The sequence below is a fragment of the Ictidomys tridecemlineatus genome, chromosome 10 (genome assembly GCF_052094955.1).
Source record: "Ictidomys tridecemlineatus isolate mIctTri1 chromosome 10, mIctTri1.hap1, whole genome shotgun sequence".
Lineage (NCBI taxonomy): Eukaryota > Metazoa > Chordata > Mammalia > Rodentia > Sciuridae > Ictidomys > Ictidomys tridecemlineatus.
Genome location: NC_135486.1, coordinates 39007402 through 39029032, shown reverse-complemented (window position 1 = coordinate 39029032; position 21631 = coordinate 39007402). Strand labels below are relative to the sequence as shown.

Here is a 21631-nt window from a genome sequence, read left to right as displayed (position 1 = left end):
CCATTTTGTTGACTCCAGTTACCAGCCCACTTTCGATCAGGAAGTCTTGGCTTCCAGATTATTCATATTATCTCTCTCTCTCTCTCTCTCTCTCTCTCTCTCTCTCTATATATATATATATATATATATATATATCCACAGTACACATTCGTTCAATCTAAACTTAGGGTTAGCAAAACTTACGAAGAGCACTTCATAGTAAACTTAAAATTTTTTATATTCTATCTCCACCTGGACAGCTTTTTCTTTTGTATTTTTACTGCCCCTCCCCCTCCCCCTAGCAGCCAACACAGGGTTCCGCTGTTTGTGGTCTATAAATAAAGTGTGAAATCATAGAGCCTTTAGAATTTTGGAGTTAGAAGGAATCTTAAGAGTCCCACTTGTTCAGTCCTTTACTTTATAGATGAACAGGTGTAGAGAGATTAGGTGACTTGGTCAAAGTCACGCAGCTGGCTTGCGACAAGGCAAGGATCAGAGCCCAGGTTTCTCCAGCTTGAAGTCCGTCCCTAAACTGTTCTTAGATAATCAGTGACAGAAATACCTGATTTACACAAGGTCTCCCGGGGAGGTGATGATAGGAGTAATTCACTTTACTAAACCATTTACAAAGATCCTCGGTTCAGGCCACTCGCCTGAGGGCTAACTCCTCAGCCCGGTGCTAGGCCGAGAGTCACAAGTTACGTGCAGCACTTGTTTATGAGTCTGTTGGCCTAATCTCAGGCTCCTGTGCCCGGAGGACGCACCCGAGGGCCCCGCACGCAGGGGCTCTGCTCCCGGCCCCTCCCAGGTGGCGGGTCTGTCACACAGACGCCCGGCGGCCCGCCCCCACGTGGACTCGGCTCCTAGGATCAAAGTCTGTCTAAAGCCTGGCCCCCGCAGGTGTGCTGGGGGCTGTGAGGACCCGCAGAGCCAAAACCAGGACCCCGCAACATCGCGGGTGGGGGAGGTCTGCCTGCCCGCCCCTCCCCCTCTGCTGCACGCGGCCCGCACCCCGGACCCTCCCCCACGACGCCCGCCGCTGCACCCGGCCGCGGCCCCGGGCCCACGCCCGGCTCCAGGAGGGAAAGGCCCCGCCTCCCTCGGTTGAAGCCGAGACCCCGCCCCACTCCCGCCCATCCGCGTCTTCATCCAGTAGCGAGCGCGTATGGGAGGGACGCGACGGCTGTCGTGAGGGTTCCTGGCCAATGGGGAAGCGTGCCGGGTCTGGGGGGCGGGGCGCCGGGGCCTTGTCACGCTCGGGTCCGTGTGAAAACGGGGGTTCCGAGTGCAAAGCAAAGTTTTTTTGTAAACCGTCTGCAAAGGCGGGGGGGCGAAGAAGGCGCCCGAAACCGGGCCGAGTGCAGCTGCTGTGGCTGCCGCCTCTTTAGCGCTTCAGCCGTGGGCGCCTCAGTCCAGCCACAGCCGAGGAGACGAGCAAGGAGAGCCCTCAGATGCTCGGAGCCTTCTCAGCGCGGAGCCACCCGCCGCCCTCGTCCGCCGCCCGCCTGTTCTCGGTCCCCCGGCTCTGGAAGTCCCAGCCCTCCGCCGCCGCCGTTGCCGCCGCCTCCGCCCGGGTGCCTGTGTGGGGGCTGCTGGGGCCGAGCCGGGCCTCGGCGCCGGCTCCGAGGACGGACGCCTGAAGAGCTGCGCGCCGCCGGCCGGCCGAGACGCCTACAGGCGCGGGGCGCGGCGGCCTGACCCCGGGCTCGCCCCCGTGCGGCCGCGGGGGCCCCGCAGCGGTTTCCCGAGCGGCCCGCCGCGGGCCGTGAGAGCCCCGCGCCGCCCGCCTTCCTCGGTCGCCCGGTCGCCGACCCTCGGCGCCTAGCCGCCGCCTCCCGAGTCGCCCGGCCGCCGGCGGCGGGCCACCGAGCCGCAGCCATGGGGTGCTGGGGTCAGAACCGGGGCCGGCTGCTGTGCATGCTGATGCTGACCTTCATGTTCATGGTGCTGGAGGTGGTGGTCAGCCGGGTGACCTCGTCGCTGGCGATGCTCTCCGACTCCTTCCACATGTTGTCGGACGTGCTGGCGCTCGTGGTGGCGCTGGTGGCCGAGCGCTTCGCCCGGCGGACCCACGCCACCCAGAAGAACACGTTCGGCTGGATCCGGGCCGAGGTGATGGGGGCTCTGGTGAACGCCATCTTCCTGACCGGCCTCTGCTTCGCCATCCTGCTGGAAGCCATCGAGCGCTTCATCGAGCCGCACGAGATGCAGCAGCCGCTGGTGGTCCTCGGAGTCGGCGTGGCCGGGCTGCTGGTCAACGTGCTGGGGCTCTGTCTCTTCCACCATCACAGCGGCTTCAGCCAGGACTCCGGTCACAGCCACTCGCACGGGGGGCACGGCCACAGCCACGGCCTCCCCAAAGGGGTCCGCGTCAAGAGCAACCGCACCGGGGACAACGATGTCAGCGTGGCCCCGGGCGAGCCCGGGCCAGACCAGGAGGAGACCAACACCCTGGTGGCCAATACCAGCAACTCCAACGGGCTGAAACTGGACTCTGCAGGTAAGCAGGGAAAGTCGCCGCCGCAGGTGGTTGGTTTGGGCAGCCCGGACCCTCGCCTGGCCCTCGGCGGGATGGCCCGCACGCCCCCTGGTGCCCGCGTGCCCAGGTCGCGCCGCCTCTTCCCGGCTGGGTCGGTGGCCCGCACTCTCCCCCTTTCATCCTGGCGGAGGAGCTTGGGGGCGCGATTCACTTGAAAGTGGAGGGACTGTGGGTCTGAGGGTAGGAAAGTCGGGGGAGACTCATCCCATTGCACCCTGCATCCGCATTTAAATGTCTTTACAGGTTGTATTTTTTAGAGATTGGTCTGGTTTTGTGTAACAGGGTCAGAATGCTTTCCAAGTTCAATTTCTTGCCCTCCTGGGAAACGCAAAAAAACTCCCAATTGGTCCTAGATGTTGGGCTGTAGGAACCCTTCCTCCCCCAAAGTAGTTCTTATGCCCATTGAACAAGTTTCATAATGATGCATTTAGAGCGTATAAACCCTGGTTAAAGGTTTCTTTTATGAACACCAGTGTGTATTTCACTTAATTGACACCTAATCCTGAAAATCATAGGCTTAGGGACCTGTTGGGGCATGTTTAACATTTACTTCACTTAGGATTTTTTTCATAATGGTACTAAAGTAAAAGTGATGGTAATGCATTCATCTTATATTTTTAATGAAGGCTTTTAATTCTAAACATAAGTACTCTGGAAGGAAATATGGAAAATGTTGAAAAAAAGAAATGAAAGAGTCAACCAATACTACTCATGCACAGATGTTAACAGTTTGTATTTTCTTCCATTTTCCTCCCCATATGTATTTATTTACCTGGTTGTATCATTCTACAGAGACACTTTTCTTTTTCAAATGCAGGATATCATGTTAGTGAAGTTTTAGTTGTGCATTGAAAAGGTTTAATTAATATTGGGTTTTTCTCATTCCATTTGGCAGGTTGTTATTCTAGAGAAAATTAAACTACTCTGGTGTATAATTCCTTTTAAAAATCAGTACTTGGGACTTTAAAGCTTTTAGGGTAGGTAGTGATCATTTAGTTCCAACTTTACTAATAGTCTCTGTGATTAAATTGTTGATTTGTTAGTTTTTAGACCCTCTCTACCTAAAGTATCTTTTATATTCTTGATAAACCTTCACAAGTTAGAACTGGTTTTATTCTCACAATCTACCTCAATGATGTTATAGAAAGTCCAGTGGTAAATTAGGCATTTTATATTGGTAGGTATATCCATAGTTGCATTTAATGGATGATAATCTTTAGTTCTGTGTTTTCCTTTGTAATGCCAAAAAATGCAGCAGAATGTTTATAGGACCCTCACCCCCATAGAAAAGATATACTTTTTAGGAAGGAGAGAGAGTAATTAGGAGAGTGGAGAAGCATTATTTTAATGACTTAATTTAGCCCTGGCCATTATGTCCTGGCTTGTTCCCAGAATGTCAATTTATATGAAATTACTCTGAGCATACTTTGGGTTTTTTTTTTTTTTTAAATTTTACCTTCTTTACCATTTAAATTAGAAAAGGATGTTTACATAAAAACACTTCAAATGTATTTGATAACATTTTTTTTCTTTGTAGATCCGGAAAAATCCAGAAGTGATGATGCAGTGGAAGTACAAGTGAATGGGAATCTTATCAGAGAACCTGATGATATGAATTTGGAAGAAGAAGATGATAGGGCCGGACAACTTAACATGCGTGGAGTTTTTCTGCATGTCCTTGGAGATGCCTTGGGTTCAGTGATTGTAGTAGTAAATGCCTTGCTCTTTTTCTTTTCTTGGAAAGGTTGTTCTGAAGGGGATTTTTGTGTGAACCCATGTTTCCCTGATCCCTGCAAAGCTTATGTAGACATAATTAATAGTACTCATGCATCAGTTCATGAGGCTGGTCCTTGCTGGGTACTATATTTAGATCCAACTCTTTGTATTGTAATGGTTTGTATACTTCTTTACACAACTTACCCATTACTTAAGGAATCTGCTCTTATTCTTCTACAAACTGTTCCTAAACAAATTGATATCAGACATTTGTTAAAAGAACTTCAAGATGTTGAAGGAGTTGAGGAAGTTCACGAATTACATGTTTGGCAACTTGCTGGAAGCAGAATCATTGCCACTGCTCACATAAAATGCGAAGACCCAGCATCATACATGCAGGTGGCTAAAACCATTAAAAGCGTTTTTCATAATCACGGAATTCATGCTACTACCATTCAGCCTGAATTTGCTAGTGTAGGCTCTAATGCAAGTGTAGTCCCTTGTGAACTTGCCTGCAGGACTCAGTGTGCTTTGAAGCAATGTTGTGGGACACGACCACCAGCCCATCCTGGAAAGGATGCAGAAAAGGGCCCAGCAGTTAGCATTTCTTGTTTAGAACTTAGTGACAATCTAGAGAAGAAGCCCAGGAGGACTAAAGTTGAAAACATCCCTGCTGTTGTGATAGAGATTAAAAAAGTGCCAAACAAGCAACCTGAATCATCTTTGTGAGTCTTGAAAAAGATGTGATATTTGACTTTTGCTTTAAACTGCAAGAGGAAAAAGACTCCATTGAAATTCTAAGTTTGCCAAGTAGTGTAATTGAAGTCCTTGTCTGGTCACACAGTTTAATTCTATTTTTGTAAGAACATAATGGGACTGCATAACAGAGTTCTATATTACAACTTTGTGATTATTAGTGCAGAGTACAGCTATGCTGTAACAATTTTTGAAAGCCAGTTTTAACACTATGTTACATTTTTGTTTAAAGTAAGTATAAACCTTATATAACATAATGACATTTGATTTCCGGTTTTCCCATGATAAAAAATTAGGGGGATAAATAAATTAAAAATTGTTACTGGAATTTCTCTGCTTTTCTTTCCCCCCATTGTTATTCTTTATTAGGATTATAATTGGTAGACCTGTAAAATCGTCAGCAAGTTTTGGGTAATGTTTACTTGCTCTTTGAAATCATTACATAGTATAATGGCAGCGTATTTTAAGAGTGACTCATGGCTATGAGCAGAAAAATAAGATCAGTTACTATTCTGTATTCTATATTGCTACACATTAATCCAATAAACAGACAATTAAAAAATTGAATTAGAGTTTATACATAATAGGCTAAATAGGGAATAAGAGCAGGGAAGAACCAAACTAAATACTTTAAACTATTGTATGTTAATATTCAGACTACATACATCTCTAAAATTATTTTGAGAATTTCAACTCCTTTCTTCTACCAAGGTTAGCCTAAAACATGAACATGTTCACCAGCATTACTTTCTTTGAAAGATTGGTATTAGAAACATTGAGCTGAATGTTTACTCACAAAATATCTATAAATATTTTTAAGGATTTTAACTTGATCTTAGCTTGCTAAATGCAAGGTATTAATGTAATCTTTTAAATTGTGGGTGTTTAAAAAAAAACTTTGAAGTTAAAGGCATTTCATGGTGACTAATCATGAATGGATTTAAACAGCTTTTTGAGTACAACCATTTATAGCTTGTGCTTTGCCAAGAACCACTAACTTGAAAGAAAAGAAAGATGGTTAATACAATCTGGATATTCTTAGCAAAATTAATAATTAAGGGAGAATTGAAGATTCTGTAAGTCATCAGTTCTTGACATTGCTTAGTTCTTAGACCAGTGACTTATTTTGCAGGATGTTATGCTTTCCATCCAGGAAATTGTTCTTGGCTATTTGATTATTGCTATAGATTTTAAATCCAACACAAATATTTTAAGGTTATTTAAGTTATATTTTTCTTGTTAGAAGAAGGGGTTCTGCTTTGTGAAGAAAATGAAGATTTTTGTCCTCAGAAGAATGGATATTAATATCAGTTATCATGTATAGCTCTATTTTTCTAGAAACAAGGTATTCTGACTACTTCAGTAACTTTTATAGCTGACTACTTTTGGGATTTAAAATAATTCATTGCTTAATAGGTCTTAAGATGAAAGTGTTTGAATATGACAGTTTTTAAAGAGATGATCTTTTGTTGTAGATGGTGTTTTTTCCCCTAATATATGCCTGTTGCTGGCAATGGGTCTATTTAAGAACAGCTGGTTTTTCCAATGAGAATGAGGTAATTTTAGGAACGTAGTTTGTAAGTTCACATATATTATAATGGGCCAAACCATAACCTGCCATTTTGCAATATATCTTGATCTTTTAATACTCTTATCTGATAGTGTGTCATTCAATTCTTTACCTAGTAGTTGCTTTGAGTTTTGCAAAAGGTGTTTTTTCTTTTTAAACATGAAATTGAGCAACCTATCTGGGTGAACAAGAGAAAGCTGCAAATTTTATTGTATCATGTACATTCCTGATTTAATACTTTATAGAACATTTTATTAAGATCTCAAAACAATTTGTTACCTAAACATTTTAGCAATGATACAATAGGATAACTGGTAAAATATATTACATTCAATGGGGTTTTCTTTACAATGTTCCATTTGGGGTCTATCTTAAAGGTGGTATAACACCTAAGTAGAAGACATCACCAGAGTGAGAATTTTTTAAAATGGTATATGAGCATGGGACAAGGGCTTTGTTTTATTTTTCAAAAGTGCTTTGAAGGGATAGCCTTTAGGTTTTAGATATTTCACTTTTCATAATTTTTAAGTAGCTTATGTGTAACAAAGTGGTACCATAGGATTTTCTTTTTTCAAAGGACTCTGTCATAGCAAAATCAGTGGGCACTGACTCACCTTTTGAGTTTTAGCAGAGAATTATTTATTTCTTTACAATGCACTTTCTAACCCATTTTTAGCTATATTAGCATTATCTTTAAGAAAAAAAGACATGCTTTTATATTTAAATGTTGTGGGATTTAAGTGTCTTTCTCAAAATAGTTTATTCCTTCCGGAAAGAAAATGCGAGAAATATCCTGAATTATTGGGAGACTTACATCCATTATTTAAATATGCTGTTTTATAACACTGCATCAGTTTTGGGAGTTGCATCTCTCCTACTGGCTCTTTTATATTTGAGCAAGATCAGTGTAGAATGTTTAGAAACTTGTCTGAAAATTTTATTGAGAAGAAGGTGCTGCATATGCCTGATTTAAAACTAACCAGGAATTTTTCCAAGCCAAATGCAGCCTTAGTGATGAGAGATTTAATTCTCTATTGTTAACTTTTAGCTTGTTTGATTGTTTATTCTGGAAGATATATACATTATAAAAGTTTGGACTGGAACCTGAAAAATAAAAATTCTCTAAAATTTGGCTGTATTTGAGAAAACAAAATGCTGAATAACTTTATCCTAAGGTATGTAGTTTGAATAGGAAAAATTTCCATTAAGTGCACCTTGGAAAATCATTCTAGGTAGAAGGTTATGTTAACATTTGTGTCTTGTTAGCATTCAGTTAATTTTGAATTTTTGAAAAATTTAAGGGAAAAGACCTATGGAACCTAATGTGAAATGTTTAGTAGGTTAACTGGTATTGAGTTGAAGATATTTACTGTTTATAAGTAGATCTCATTTGAATGATAAACATGTCATTAACCTGCTGTCTTAAGATGTTCACATATACACAAATATGGAGAGTAATTCTGCAATTTAAAAATATTTATTTTAATACTGAGTTTCAGTTAAGTGATAAAACAGTGTTAAAACTCTTGGGAAAGTGGAGGTTTTGTTTGTTTGTTTGTTTGTTGTTTAAATTGAAACTGTGTCATACAGTGTTCCGTGTCTCTGAAATGGGAATTGTAATAGCACTATTTTGATGTAGCTCTACCAATATATGGTGATGCTAATTTGTTTCACTAACAAGCTCTGGAATGTTTAGCAGTCATTTTCACTGGCACAAGAGCCTTTTGTATGTTATACAATTTAAACTTTTAAACCAAAAATTTTATGGTTCAGTGTCTTTGGCAAAAAGATGCTGAAGGGAATGTAACATACAATTAATATGTGGTTATATATAAAAAGACACAAATTGCCATGTTATGGTTCTGCCTTGAAACAGCACAATGAAGTGTATTCTGTGATTCTTATGAAACTTTCATAATTGTGTTGTTTTTGTGTCTGCTGTTGCCTGTCTTTTGGGCCAGATATGGCACAGTTAAATGCAGTTATCATCTCATTAAATGCAGATACAGATAAACTGTCTTTTAGTGCTGCAACATTTTACCTAACTTCTAACTTTTTGTATGTTTTTTGACTGTGTGTTATTTTCCAAAGCTGTTCCTACCTCACCACGAGGCTTTATGGATTGTTATGTATTATAAATGTTCTATATGAGACAGACTACTGTGTTTCTTCTCATTTATTAAAAGTTAAGTAGAAAATAAACTAATTTTCATATCTACTTTGTTTTGTGCATATGGCCTTCCCTTTAATACTAGGGTGGGTTTTGTGAAAGAAATGGGATTCAGGTATTGAGTTGAAAGGTGTAGTTCAATAACAAATGTTGCTAGTGTGCAGAATAATGATTTCAGGACAGTGGTATTGAAGGAAACAAATGTGGGCAAAAGTTGTAGTAGAAATTGAAAGGGTAGCTCACTATCAAGGTCCACTAATAGGAAATACTCAATGCCTATGAATCTTTTCTTTTGGTTATAATCATTAAAATTAGATTTATATAGTTACAGGTAAGCTGCTGCTTTTGATACTTCCTAGCTTTTACTTGTAAGCATTGTTACTAATAAAGATTATGAAATATTTTGTACCTATGTGATCATCTAAAACTTAAAAGTTAGTACATGAATGTGTTAATTGAACCTCACGATTTCCACAAATAGGCTCACATAAAAATTTTTCCTTGAACTTATGCTGGGAGGTAACAGTTGAAAAATAAGTTGGCAATAAATGGTAGTAGATAAACATTCAAAGGAACTGATAAATACAGTAGATATTCCAAAGAAGTGGTAAACATCTTTGGAAAAGAGTATGTCAGTTCAGATGGAGTGGGGCTGACAGGTGAGGCATCATAGGATAGTAAAAACGACTGGGGGTTGGGAAGTAAAATCAGATGGTAAAAGACAAGGTTAAATTTATGTTAAAACAGTTTGAACTTGGTTTTATAGGAAAAGAGATGTTACCAATTTGAATGGATAAATGAAAAAGTGGAAAAAGTACTTAACTGTACAGGATAAATTTGGTGTGGGTTATAGTGAAAGTAACTACAGGAAAACAACTCAGTTTACCTGTTATTTGGAACTAAAAGTTTGAACTAGCTCTCAGATATGTTTACACCTACATATACACATTTCAGTGGATTCCACATGCTCTTTTATATTTTAACATGTTCCGAATTCAGAAGGTTATCTCTTACTGAGTGTGTCTGAGAAAAATTATCTTCTGGGGCAATGTGGCTTTTCAAAATATCTGCTAATTTTCCCTAAAATCAATTTTATATATTTTACCCTGCATATTTGAATAAATGTGTTGCTTTTGAATTAGATAAATGTTATATGAGATATATAATTTTTGGTACTGGCATTGAATCCAGGAGCGCTTCACCATTGAGCTACATTCCCCAGTCCTTTTTGAAAATTTTTTATTTTGAAATAGGGTCTCACTAAGTTTTTAAGGCTGGCCTCTAACCTGCAATCCTGCTTCTACCTCCTGAGTTTCTGGAATTACAGGAATATGCCACCGTACCTAAGTAATATTGGTTTTTAGACATTTCTGGGCCTTCAAAATTTTTGCCATTCTGGACTGTAGCCTATTACAGGCTTTTTCATTTTAAAGCCAGTAATTTATAGCATTCTTGCATCTGCCCATTTAAAAACCTGTTTACTTCTATATTATAAATGGTAAGGTCAGGACTGTTATTTTCCATCTATATTTTCTCATAGCCCAATGACCAGGACACTGAAGTATTTAAAGATGTTTGGATGACTATGGAGGAGTGTCAGGAGTGGAAAAAGTTACAATACTATTAGAGCTAAAATATACTCGGCACTTGTTACATGAGGCATATTTTATATAATCCTTACAAACCATTAGACATTCCATTCCTACTTCACAGACAAGCCGAGACAATAAAACACCTTACACAAAGTTACCTAGCTGGTAAAAGATGGAGACAGGACTGGAACTCCGACATCTAGGATGTAGCAAGTAACTCACTTTCACATTGCTTTGGATTTTTCACCAACTGCATAAGTAAAATACAATTAGTATTTTCATCCACTGAGCACTGGATAGAGAAGGTGTATGACTCAACACTGGCAAGCATTGGCACTAAAAGAAATAAGGAAACATTTTAAACCATTTGATAATTATTTTTAAAAATTATTTGTAGTCACCAGATGAAAAGACCTTTCTTGTCTAAATCAGACTTTTAAACTCATGTTTTGGTGTTATTTTTACTTTGAATTCAATAGGGGAGAAAATAATTGGTTTTAAGTCTGGATTTTAAACTATATAGTAATGCATCTACTGGGGCAGGAAAACCATGGTTTAAAAAACCATCCTTAGGATTATGCTGAAAAAAGTGGATCTTTTGGCGTATGAGGAGCAGAGGTAATTGAGGCAAATGTGGATAAGGAGATCCCCGGAAAAGATCATCTAGAATGTCTGCTGCCTTTTTTTCTTTTTCTTTCTTTTTTTTTTTTTTTTTTGGTACTAGGCATTGGACCCACTGCCACTGAGCCACAGAGCCCCTTTTACTCTTTATTCTGAGACAGGGTCTTGCTAAGTTGCTGAGGATGACCTTGAACTTGAAATCCTCCTGCCCCAGCCTCCTGATTCATCGCTGTGCAGAACTGTCCTGTGTGTTGTCAAGTTTGGCAATTCTGACCTCCTTTTATACAAATGCCTATAGTTACCTCCTTTCCCTGCCTATTATCAAGACACCTTAACTGTTGTGTTTCCTAGGGAGACAGTATTGTCTTGTGAGAAACTGTAAAAGGCTACCCCACTGCGTCTTCTTCCACTCTCTCCTATGGGAATTAAAGGGTATTAAAGTCCCTTACTTTTACATAATTTCCTCATGTTTTACATGAACTTCAATTTCACTCAATTTAGGAACCATGAGTGCTTCCATGCCTGACAAAGTAGAAATTCTAAAGTTTGATTTCTGAGGCTTTTACAACACTTGGTGAAGGATTGCCGTAGGTCCAGGTAGCCAGGATTTCCTCTGATCTGTTCTGAAGATTGCTGATCTATTCTGAAGATTGATCTGTCCAAGAAAGCACATACAGATATTTGAATTGGCCTTGGAAACTTTTAGCTAGCTCTTTTAAAGTATAAAGTAAAAATTGGCTTTTAGCAATATAGAAGGGATTCAAAACCAGCATCTGTTATTATGATAAAATTTGAATATCCATCAAATTTGAGTAAAATGTAGAACTGACCCTAATTTCTCTTTCTAATGGCAAAAAGGTCAAGGGTAATATTAGGCAATATTAGAACATTTTTATAACATGGAACAAGGATGACCTTCAATAACACCTGCCCTGGGCTTTTGCATCAGGCTTTGATTGCTCTTGAAGGTAGTGATAAGACAGCATTTACTGATAAATCCACTGAATCTCTAGTTTCTATACATTAGTAATGTACAGTTAATGAGCTAGAAAAATTAGGCATTGTATTATGGTAGACAGAACAGTGCCCCCGTCTAACAATGTCCATTTCTTAATCCCCAGAACCTGTGAATACCTTATGTAACAAGGGATGTTGCAAGTGCCATTAAGGATCTTGAGATGGGGTGATAATCTTGAATCATCTAGGTGGACCTCATGTAATCATAAGGGCCCTTACAAGAGGAGCCAGGAGAATCAGAGTCAGAAGATGTAATAACTAAGAAGGCAGATATGCTGATAGAGGCAGAGATTGTACTTAGAGATGTGAAGATGCTACCTTGCTTTGAAGAGAGGTCATGAGTCATAGAAGGCAAGCAGCTTCAAGAAGCTGGAAAAAGCAAAGAAATGGATCAACTGTAGAGTCCCACTCACCACAGCAGGCTCTTCTTCCATTTTTTCTTTTTGTCCCACTTGAGGCCTTCAGAAGGAACGTAGCTCTGCTGACAACTTGTTTATTCCCTAAGATCCACTTGGAACTTATAACTTCCGAAACAGTAAGATAATAGATCTTTCCTATTGTAAGCCACTAAAGTTGTGGCAATTTGTTATAGCAGCAATATGAAACTGATATATATGCTATAATTCATGCACTTGATTTTTCTGTATTTTTATTACAAAGATTTTGCTCTCTTTGGAGTTAAATTGCAGACTACTTGTGAATAAAATTTTGTCAGAAAAGAGCTCTATTCAATAAGTCGTGATACAAGTTTTTGTTTCATGCATAAGCAATAATTTGCATTGGATAAATAAGTTCATGAAACATTGATCTGTGGCTCTAAGGTAGGAAGGAGAGGCTGATGTTGAATGTGAAATATGATGAACAGTTTTCTTTAACTACACTTGTGGTTTGTTTGTGTGTTGAGATATCAGGCTTAAAGGATAAATAATTCCTTAAGGGATTTGGTGGGAGTCCAAATTTCTTCATGTGTTACAATGGGAACAAGCCTGAACCTACAGAGAGTTCATGGTGAGACTATGGTTTAGGATTAGAGGTAGCCATCCTGAAAGCCCCCAGGGCCTCCTGTGGTGGCTCTAGAGTGTCATTCCCCACCCTTCATGTTTTCTCTCTTCCTACTTTCTTTTTCCCCCTTTTCTCTATCCTCTCTTCCAATTTAGTGATCCTTAAGGCCTCAATGGATCCAACAGGACCCTTGGGTTTACTCTGTTCTTATTGGGTTTACTCTTCTCTCCCTTTTCCAAACTCATGAGTCATTTTTATTTCCCCCAGGTGACTTTCATAACAAATGTGATTTTCAGGAAATAGAAGCATCTGGAGGGAAAACAGGTGTTTACCTAGTGATCTGGACAGATCTGTTTCTTTGGGGAAAAGGCTCCAGAGGAGAAGCAGTAGCTTATTGCTTCAGGAGAAATGGTGGCATTCAAAACAACAAAGACAATTCCAACAATTTGTGTAGGGTGTAGAAGGAATGGGTGATGTAGTGTTGCCATCACTGATGGCCTTTGGGTGTGTGCTGCTTGTCCTACGGTTGCCAGGAGCCCTGGTGGTAATTTCTACAAAGGACGGAGCTTGGACATGATGACATCTTGAGATCTTTCCAGATAAGATGCAGGATTTTATGAGAAGCCCTCATAAGGGCCATTGGTGGCCCAGGAGAAAGAGTCCTGGACTAAGTAAACAAATGGTGATAGGCTTGGATTCTGCTGTTCTCTTCTTCCATAAGTAACCAATTGGTTCCATGGACAAGTTGGTTCTCCTCTTTGGGTCAATCTTGGTTCTCTCTCTTTGGGTCAAGACTGCATCATCTCCAGGCTGAGCTAGCATTCTGGTACTGTGCCTCTCTTAGCAGCTGAACACCATGACAGTTTAATAATCTGTTGAAAGATGCTGTCACTCCCTCTGAGGGTCCGAGTAAAATGTAGCTTTAGATTTGATGCTTCCTATGCACTGAAGAAGGAAGCAAACTACCTTCTGGATTGGGTACTAAAGAAATTAAAAGGATTGGACATGGGCATTTAAGACTCAGGGTCTTGGTTGTTTAACATCCATAATTGAGTCTCATTCTATTCTTTTTTTGGGATTAGAAATTTGCTTGATATCAGCAGCCTAAGAATGATGACATTTTGGTATACCTGTGGTCTCAGTTAATCTTGCACAGAAGTTGGTCTGCACTATGTTCCCTAATTTTGCTCAAAATGTATCAAAATCTGCCTTTGATATATCTCTTACAGTCCTTTCCTCCAGCCATGATCTAAAGTCTAAAACTGTCAGCTGGGCACAGTGCATGCCTGTAATCCCAGCTACTTGGGAGGCTGAGGACGGAAGATCACAGGTTTGAGGCCAGATTCAGCACCTGTGTCTCAAAATAAAAAATAAAAGGACTGGTGATGTATCTCAGTGGCAGAGCACCCCTGGGTTTAAGGCCAGTAATGTGAAAAAAAAAGGTTTAAAAATGAAACTGATTGCTAGTTTCTCAGCTGGTCTCCCTATAATTTATCCATTGAATTTTGCCAGATAATCTTTTTAAAATACCAATTTGACTCTCTCTTCAAAAAATATTTTTAAGCAGCTATTTTATGTCAGGCACTATTGTAGGCACTGAATTATAATTGTGTGCTTCTGCATAAAATCCTTCTGTGACTCCCTATTACCTATAAGGTCAAGTTCAAATCCTTGGAGTGCAAGACATTGCAAAAAACTCAGTTGTCATTTGTTTTCCCTCTTTCATCAGTCACCTCTGCCACTTTTGCTCCCGCCACACAGGACTAGGTACTTTTCCTGAAAGGCTGCACTGTGTTGTGACTCCATCTCATTCCTCGTCTTGTTTCCTCTACATGGACTACTTAAGGTCTCTATGCTGCCACCCCAGCCAAGTTACTACTCATCCTTCAAGAACAATTTAAGGACCTTTAGGAAGTTCCTGAAATCCGTCCTCTCCAAACAGAATGATCCACAGGTGGACCAGAGTGGTGAGTGTCTCTGAAGACTCCAGTGGAAAACGTAGCCTAGTAGGTGCTTAGCATGATGTCTGAACAGCTGAAAGTACAGCCCTCAATCTTGCGTTTTTTTACAGAACACGAAACACATGCTGCTTTTCTCCCATCCTGTGTCAGTCAGCTTTCTGTTACTATAACAGGTACCTCAGATAGTCAACTTATAAAGAGAAAAGTTTTATTTTAACTCACAGCTTTGGAGGTTCCTGTCAATTGGCCCATTGTTTGGGGGCCTCTGGCAAGATAGCACATCATGGTGGGAGTGTGTGTTAGAGCAAAACTCCTTTTTTTTTAACCTCTTCATATTTTTTATTAGTGCATTATAGTTGTACACAATAATAGGATTTATTGTTACATATTCATACATGCATATGATATAACAATATAATTTGGTTAATATAATTCCCCAGTATTTTCCCTGATCTCTACCTCCCCCAACTTCAGTCCTTTTGATTTTCATGAGATTCCCCCCACTTACCTTTTTTTTTTTTTTTTCTTTTTCTTCTCTAGCTTCCACAAAAGAGAAAACATGACCTTCTGAGTTTGGCTTATTTCACTTGGCATATTTTTCTCAAGTTCCATCCATTTTCCTGCAAATGACATAATTTTATTTTTCCTTATGGCTGATTAAAAGTTCATTGTGTGTGTGTGTGTGTGTGTGTGTGTGTGTGTGTACATCCACACAGTTTTCTTTATTCATTCATCCATTGACAGACACCTAGGCTGGTTTTATAATTTAGATGTTGTGAATTATAAGCATGGATATGCACGTATTGCTACAGTGTGATGCTTTCAGTTCTTTAGGATAAATACATAGGGTGGTATAGCTGAATCATATAATTTTTCTATTCCTAGCTTTTTGAGGAATCTCCTTACTGATTTCTATGATGATCATAAAATCTACATTTCCACCAACAGTATAAAAGTGTTCCTTTCCCTCCACATTCTATCCAGCATTATTATTGTTTGTCTTGATAATGGCTGCTATTCTAATTGGAGTGAGATGAAATCTCAGCATAGTTTTAATTTTCATTTCCCTAATTATTAAGGATGTTGAACATTTTTTCCTGTATTTTTTGGCCATTTGTATTTTCTTTTTTAAAGAAGCATTTTTGTATTTCATTTGTCCATTTATTGATGACGTTATTTTTTGGGGTGTTAAGTTTTTTAGTTTTTCATTTATTCTAAATATTAATCCTCTATCAGAAGAGCAGCTAGCAAAGATTTTTTTCTCTTACTCTATAGGTTCTGTCTTCACATTTTTTTTTCTTTTTGGTAGTAGAGGAGATTGAACCCAGGAGTGCTTGAACCACTGAGCGACATCCACAGCCTTTTTTTTTTTTTTGAAGAGAGAGAGGAGAGAGAGAGAGAGAATTTTTTAATATTTATTTTTCTTTATTTTTTAATTTTTATGTGGTGTTGAGGATCGAACCTAGCACCCCGGGCATGCCAGGCGAGTGGGTTACCACTTGAGCCACATCCCCAGCCCCACAGACCTTTTTATATTTAATTTTATATTTAATTTTTAAGGTTTCCTAGGGCCTTGCCAAGTTGCTGAGGCTGGTCCTGAGCTTGAGATCTTCCTGTCTCAGCCTCCTGAATGGCTGGGATTGAAGGTGTGCACCACCATGCCTGGCTCTCATCACATTATTAATTGTTACCTTTGCTGTGCAGAAGGTTTTTAATTTGATGCCCTCCCATTTATTAACTCTTATAATCACTGCCTGAGCTTTAGGAGATTAATTGAGAAGACAATTGCCTGTGCTTACATGTTGAAGTGTTAACCCTGTTTTCTTCTAGGAGTTGCATAGTTTCTGGTCTAATTCCTAGGTCTTTGATCCATTTTGAGTTTTTTTTGTGTGTGTGTGCAGAGTGAGATAAGAATCTTCCACATATGGATAACCAGTTTTCCCAGCACCATTTGTTTTTTTAAAAAAGCTGTCTTTTTCTCGAATTATTTTTGGCAATTTTGTCAAGGATCAGTTGACTGTATGTTTGGATTCATTCTGATTCTTCTTTTTCTGTACTAGATCTATGTGTTGGGTTTTATGCCGGTACCATATAGTTTTGGCCTCTCTAGTATAATCTGAAGTCAGATATTGTGATGTGTCTAGCATTGCTTTTTTTGGCTTAGAATTGTTTTGGCTCTTCTGGCTTTTTAATTCTTCCAAATGAATTTTAGAACTGTTTTTTTTTTCTAGTTCTATGAAGAATATCATTAGTATTTTGAAGGGGATCACACTGAATCTCTATATTGCTTTTAGTAGTGTAGACATTTTAACATTATTAATTCTGCCTATTTCTTTCCACCTTTTGTGCCTTGTTCAGTTTCTTTCTTCAATGCTCTGTAGTTTTCATTGTAGAGGTCGTTCACCTCCTTGGTTAGATTTATTACTAGGTATTTTATTTTTTGAGGCTATTGTAATTTGGGATTGTTTTCTTGATTTCTTTCTTAGCCAATTCACTGTTGGTGTAGAGGAAAGCCTCTGATTTTTGTAGGGTGATTTTGTAACCTGCTGCATTCTGAATTTGTTTATTATCAGTTTTCTGGTGGAGCTTTTCGGATCTTCTAAGTATATAATTTGGTTAATATAAGAGGCATTGTGTTATCTTTTTTCATATTTCTTGTATTCCTGTTTGGGGTTTTATGTATTTGTTGAGATGGTTTTCTCTACTACTCTTATGTGTGGGCCTTAGAGAGATCTAGATTAAGACCCCTTTACAGGTGTGTTATTTACAGCCTTTGTGTTAATCCTCTCTGTTTTTGTTGTAGGAGTTCAATATCCATGAATGGGACCTGAGGGTTCATCTCTAGCTGTTTCTACTCGGGGGTCTGGTCCTTAATTTGGATTTTCATTTCTTCTGTCCTTTGTATTAAGATATAGTTGAAATCCAATGTTGTTAATTCGTGTGTGGAGCAGGATGCACTGTGTTTTGGCTGAGGTTAGTTCAGCAGCAGAGTCTCTGCCTTGTGAATTTGTAGTGTCCCTGTAGGTTCCCAATACCTCACAGAAGAGGGGGAAATAACCAATAGCAACAACCAATGCAAGCAATATACACCTTTAAATTAAAGTTCTAACTATGACATCTACTACACTAATTATCTCTCTCTCTCTTTCACACACACACACATACACACAAGGAACAGTGCGGTCACCAATTTCCAACAGCAAAACCAGTAAGTAACCATAAAGTAGACCTGGGATTAAAATAAATAGCAGGTGCCAACCTTTTATCCACAGCAGCAATAACTGTAACAATATAAAAAGTGGGGGTGGGAGTTATACAAACCAATTACTTCTAAAAGATGGTAAAAATATAGTTCATTAAGATAAAAGAGAATGTGATAGAACAGAGTTTACAATATTTAAAATGTGAAAAGAAAGTGCAGAAGAGATGTAGCAGGCAATGGTTATGAGAAAGGTGGAAGAAAAAATAAGAAAGAGGAGGGAGAAGAAGAGAACAAGAGAATGTCACTGTTAGCAGGAGAAGAAAGGAAAGAAAAACGATAAAAAACAAAACTAAACAAACATCCTAACCCTCAGAAGACAAGGCAAGGAAAAATACCTACTTTTTAAAAAATGCGAAAACAAGTATTTATATGTATATATATATACATCCACAAACCAATCTGCACAGCAAGAACATCAAAACAAAACAAAACCAAAACCAAAAAACAAAAACAAAAACAAAAAGATTCTTAATGAAAAATGGAAGAATTGTCAAAACAATTGATATGAATGGATGGTTACTGCCTGTGTCCAACTGTCCTTCTTTCTGTTTCTTCTTGGGCTAGGTTAACTAAAAGAGAGTGAGTGAGCAAAGTCTGGGGATTTTCAATTCCTTCTTATTTTTGTGTTGCTCACTGAGCTGCAATTTGGAATGGCCTAAGACTAAAGCTGATTGAAATAGCTCTCAATAGAGAATAGGGGTGGGAGGGAAAGGGAGGGAGAAGGGGAATAGCTAGGATGGTGGAAGGAGAGGGTCAGCATTATATAAAATACATGTATGAAGATGTGAATTTGGTGTCAACATACCTTATATACAGAGATATGACAAATTATGGTATAAAGGTATATTAAGAATTGTATGCAAAAAAATAAGAGAGCTCATGTATAATGGCTTAATTTGTTGTGAACATACTTTATATACAGAGTTACAAAAAAATTGTGCTGTGAATGGATAATTATGAATGTAATGCACTCCACTATTGTCATGTATGTATGAAATAAATTTTAAAAAGAGAAAGAAGAGAGAAAGAAAGAAAGAAAGAAAGAAAGAAAGAAAGAAAGAAAGAAAAATAGCTCTCAGCTTTCCTTCTTACCACTATGAGGTAGGATGGAATGGGAAGTACTATTGATTGGAATTTTATTTCTATAGATCAGATCAAAGCACTTCCAGGATGGATCTGCTGCAGGATTCTACGAGGGGAGTTCCCAAGGCTGGGCTCAGGTCTAATTAGGCCTTAGGGGCTTTGTTGGGTGGTATCTGGTCTGGAGACATTGGACCAACCCCTAATGCCAGGCAGGTGTGGATCTCTGCTGGGAAATCTAAAACTCAGGAGTCTCTCAGGAATTCTACTTTCAGGGGAAGGGAGCCAATTCTCCACGTACTCTGCTGCCCATGAACACAGGCTTAACTCTGAGTATATTCATACTTGCCTGTTTCTTGATTCTCTTTAGCTGGTCATGTGAGTGGCCAGACTCAAAGGAAAAGTGAGTTGGGCTCCCCTCTGTATTTCTGACTTGAATCCTCCTGGGTACAATATTCTCTCCGCCTGTTTCACTCATATCATGCTAGATACACACTAGGTAGCCACTTACCAGGGCAGTATTGGCAATGTTTGCCATGATCTCTGGGGATCCTGAACGAGCAAACAGCAGTATGGCCTCCTCAAGATGGCTGCTGCTTCAGCTGTCTGATTGCCAGGTGAGAAACACAGAGCACTTTTCAACAGCAGTTTGTACCGCATCCTGTGGATCAGCTAAGTTCAGGCTGCTTTTCTGACCTATAACTTTTTTTCTGTGCCAAATCTGTTCATTGGGTTTCTTGTTCTGTGTTATCTCTCTTCTCTGTGATGGATCAGTACTGGTCCAATGTAGTTCTTCTCTGTTCAACGCACCCAAATTTCTGAGTTTCTAAGACACGTTTACTGTCCAATATTGAATTTTAGTGAAATACCTCTTTCACCCATCTTACTGAGAAACAGTATTCTTGCTGCCTGAATCTTCACCCACAAAGCAACTAGGAATGGAGTCTTCCTCTAATCTGCCATCTTGAGTAAAACTCTTGAAATGTGAGATTATGTTTAAAAGGAGCTTATAGAACAATTTTAATAGTATATTTATCTAAAGTAAAAATATTTTTCCTTTATAAGTCACTTACTTTATGCAAAAGTAATGAGGTATCAGGTTCCTTATACCAAGTAAGATCCTGGGGCTGGGGCAATGATGTTGTACCTTAATACAAAAGGCTTCATCAAACCATCAATATAGGAAGGGTACAGCAGGTGGTTTGTTCATTTAGCTTGTGACTGTCCCTGCTCTTTTTCAGTGTAAGGAGTAGTATCTCCACATTTTGAGTAATGTGGAATTTTGTTGAAATTTCTGATGAGAGAGGAAATAAAGGGGCATTACTGGGGCACAATTTCTCTCTCAGGATATAGGATATAGCATTTTTGTACACAAACTAACTCTATATCTGGTATGATGATTAGGATGTGGAATTCAGAAACAGACAGAGGAGGGTTAAAAATCTTACCCTGTCTCCTTCCTGTCTTTACCACCTTGGGCAAGTAACTTCGGTCTCCTTCGGGATAATAGCAATGCATGCTTCATGAGATTGTTGTGAGAAGTAAAGAAATAATGCATGTACATTTCTTCCTATGGGACCAGGTATTAAATAAATGCCTAATAAATCATTACTGAGCTGTTCACTACTCTCCCAAGAGGTAAATATTATCCTACTTTGGCCAACTACAAAATGAGGTGTAGTGAGATTATGTATGGTTTACCTGTCTAGGACTAGATTCAAACTCAGGCCTCCAAAGCTCTTGATGTTTCGCTTAGTTGATATTTAAATCTTGTGGGGTTTTCCAGGATGTCACTATCCCCTGGAGCACAGATTGACTTATTCATTCAACATATATCTGCTGAGCACAGGAATATAGCAGTGGACACAGATGCCAATCCCTGCCTGGATGAAATGTACATTCTAATGAGGTAGACAGATGACAAGATAAAGAAGTAATTAACGATAAATTCTAAGGAGAAAAAAAAGTAAAGCAGGGAAAGAAAGAGGGGAAGCAAGCCCCTTGGATTTCTGGGCAGAGAGCCTTCCAGCCAAGGCAGTAACAGGGGCAAATGCTCTGGGATGGGAGCCAGCCAGCTTTTGAAGAACAGAAGTATCTGTCCTTGGGGGGAAGGCCTGAGTTCCTAGAAACAAGTTCTTCATTCTTGGATTGGACTGTGAAACAGCTTTTATTCCCAAAGCAGATATTGCTCCCATTTGAATTTGCCAACATATGCGACCATCATGCATTCCTTTGTTGGGTCACTAATGCCTGAGGTTGAAGCAATCCTGAGGAGCAGAGCTGGCTTTTTGACACTCTAATTGGTTGTGTAACATCAGTGGCTGCTCTAATCTAGCACCCTGCTAGGAATGAGAATCAACCCAATG

At 39.7% G+C, this 21631-nt stretch overlaps 1 protein-coding gene across 1 annotated transcript; it reads left to right on the top strand.

Moving 5' to 3' along the window:
* Positions 1 to 1234: 1234 nt before the first annotated feature.
* Slc30a1 (solute carrier family 30 member 1) lies at positions 1235 to 8778 on the top strand. The gene is made up of 2 exons (XM_005329444.4): positions 1235 to 2479; positions 4056 to 8778. Exons 1-2 carry the CDS (start codon positions 1858 to 1860, stop codon positions 4961 to 4963), a joined length of 1530 nt encoding a protein of 509 aa, XP_005329501.1. The 5' UTR covers positions 1235 to 1857; the 3' UTR covers positions 4964 to 8778.
* The last annotated feature ends 12853 nt before the right edge of the window (positions 8779 to 21631 follow it).

What these genes read in the sequence shown, in the direction of transcription:
- Slc30a1 (XM_005329444.4), top strand. Translation starts at nt 1,858, where the DNA reads ATGGGGTGCTGGGGTCAGAACCGGGGCCGGCTGCTGTGCATGCTGATG. An exon ending in GCTGAAACTGGACTCTGCAG is followed by an intron (nt 2,480 to 4,055) that starts GTAAGCAGGGAA and finishes TTTTCTTTGTAG; the next exon opens with ATCCGGAAAAATCCAGAAGT.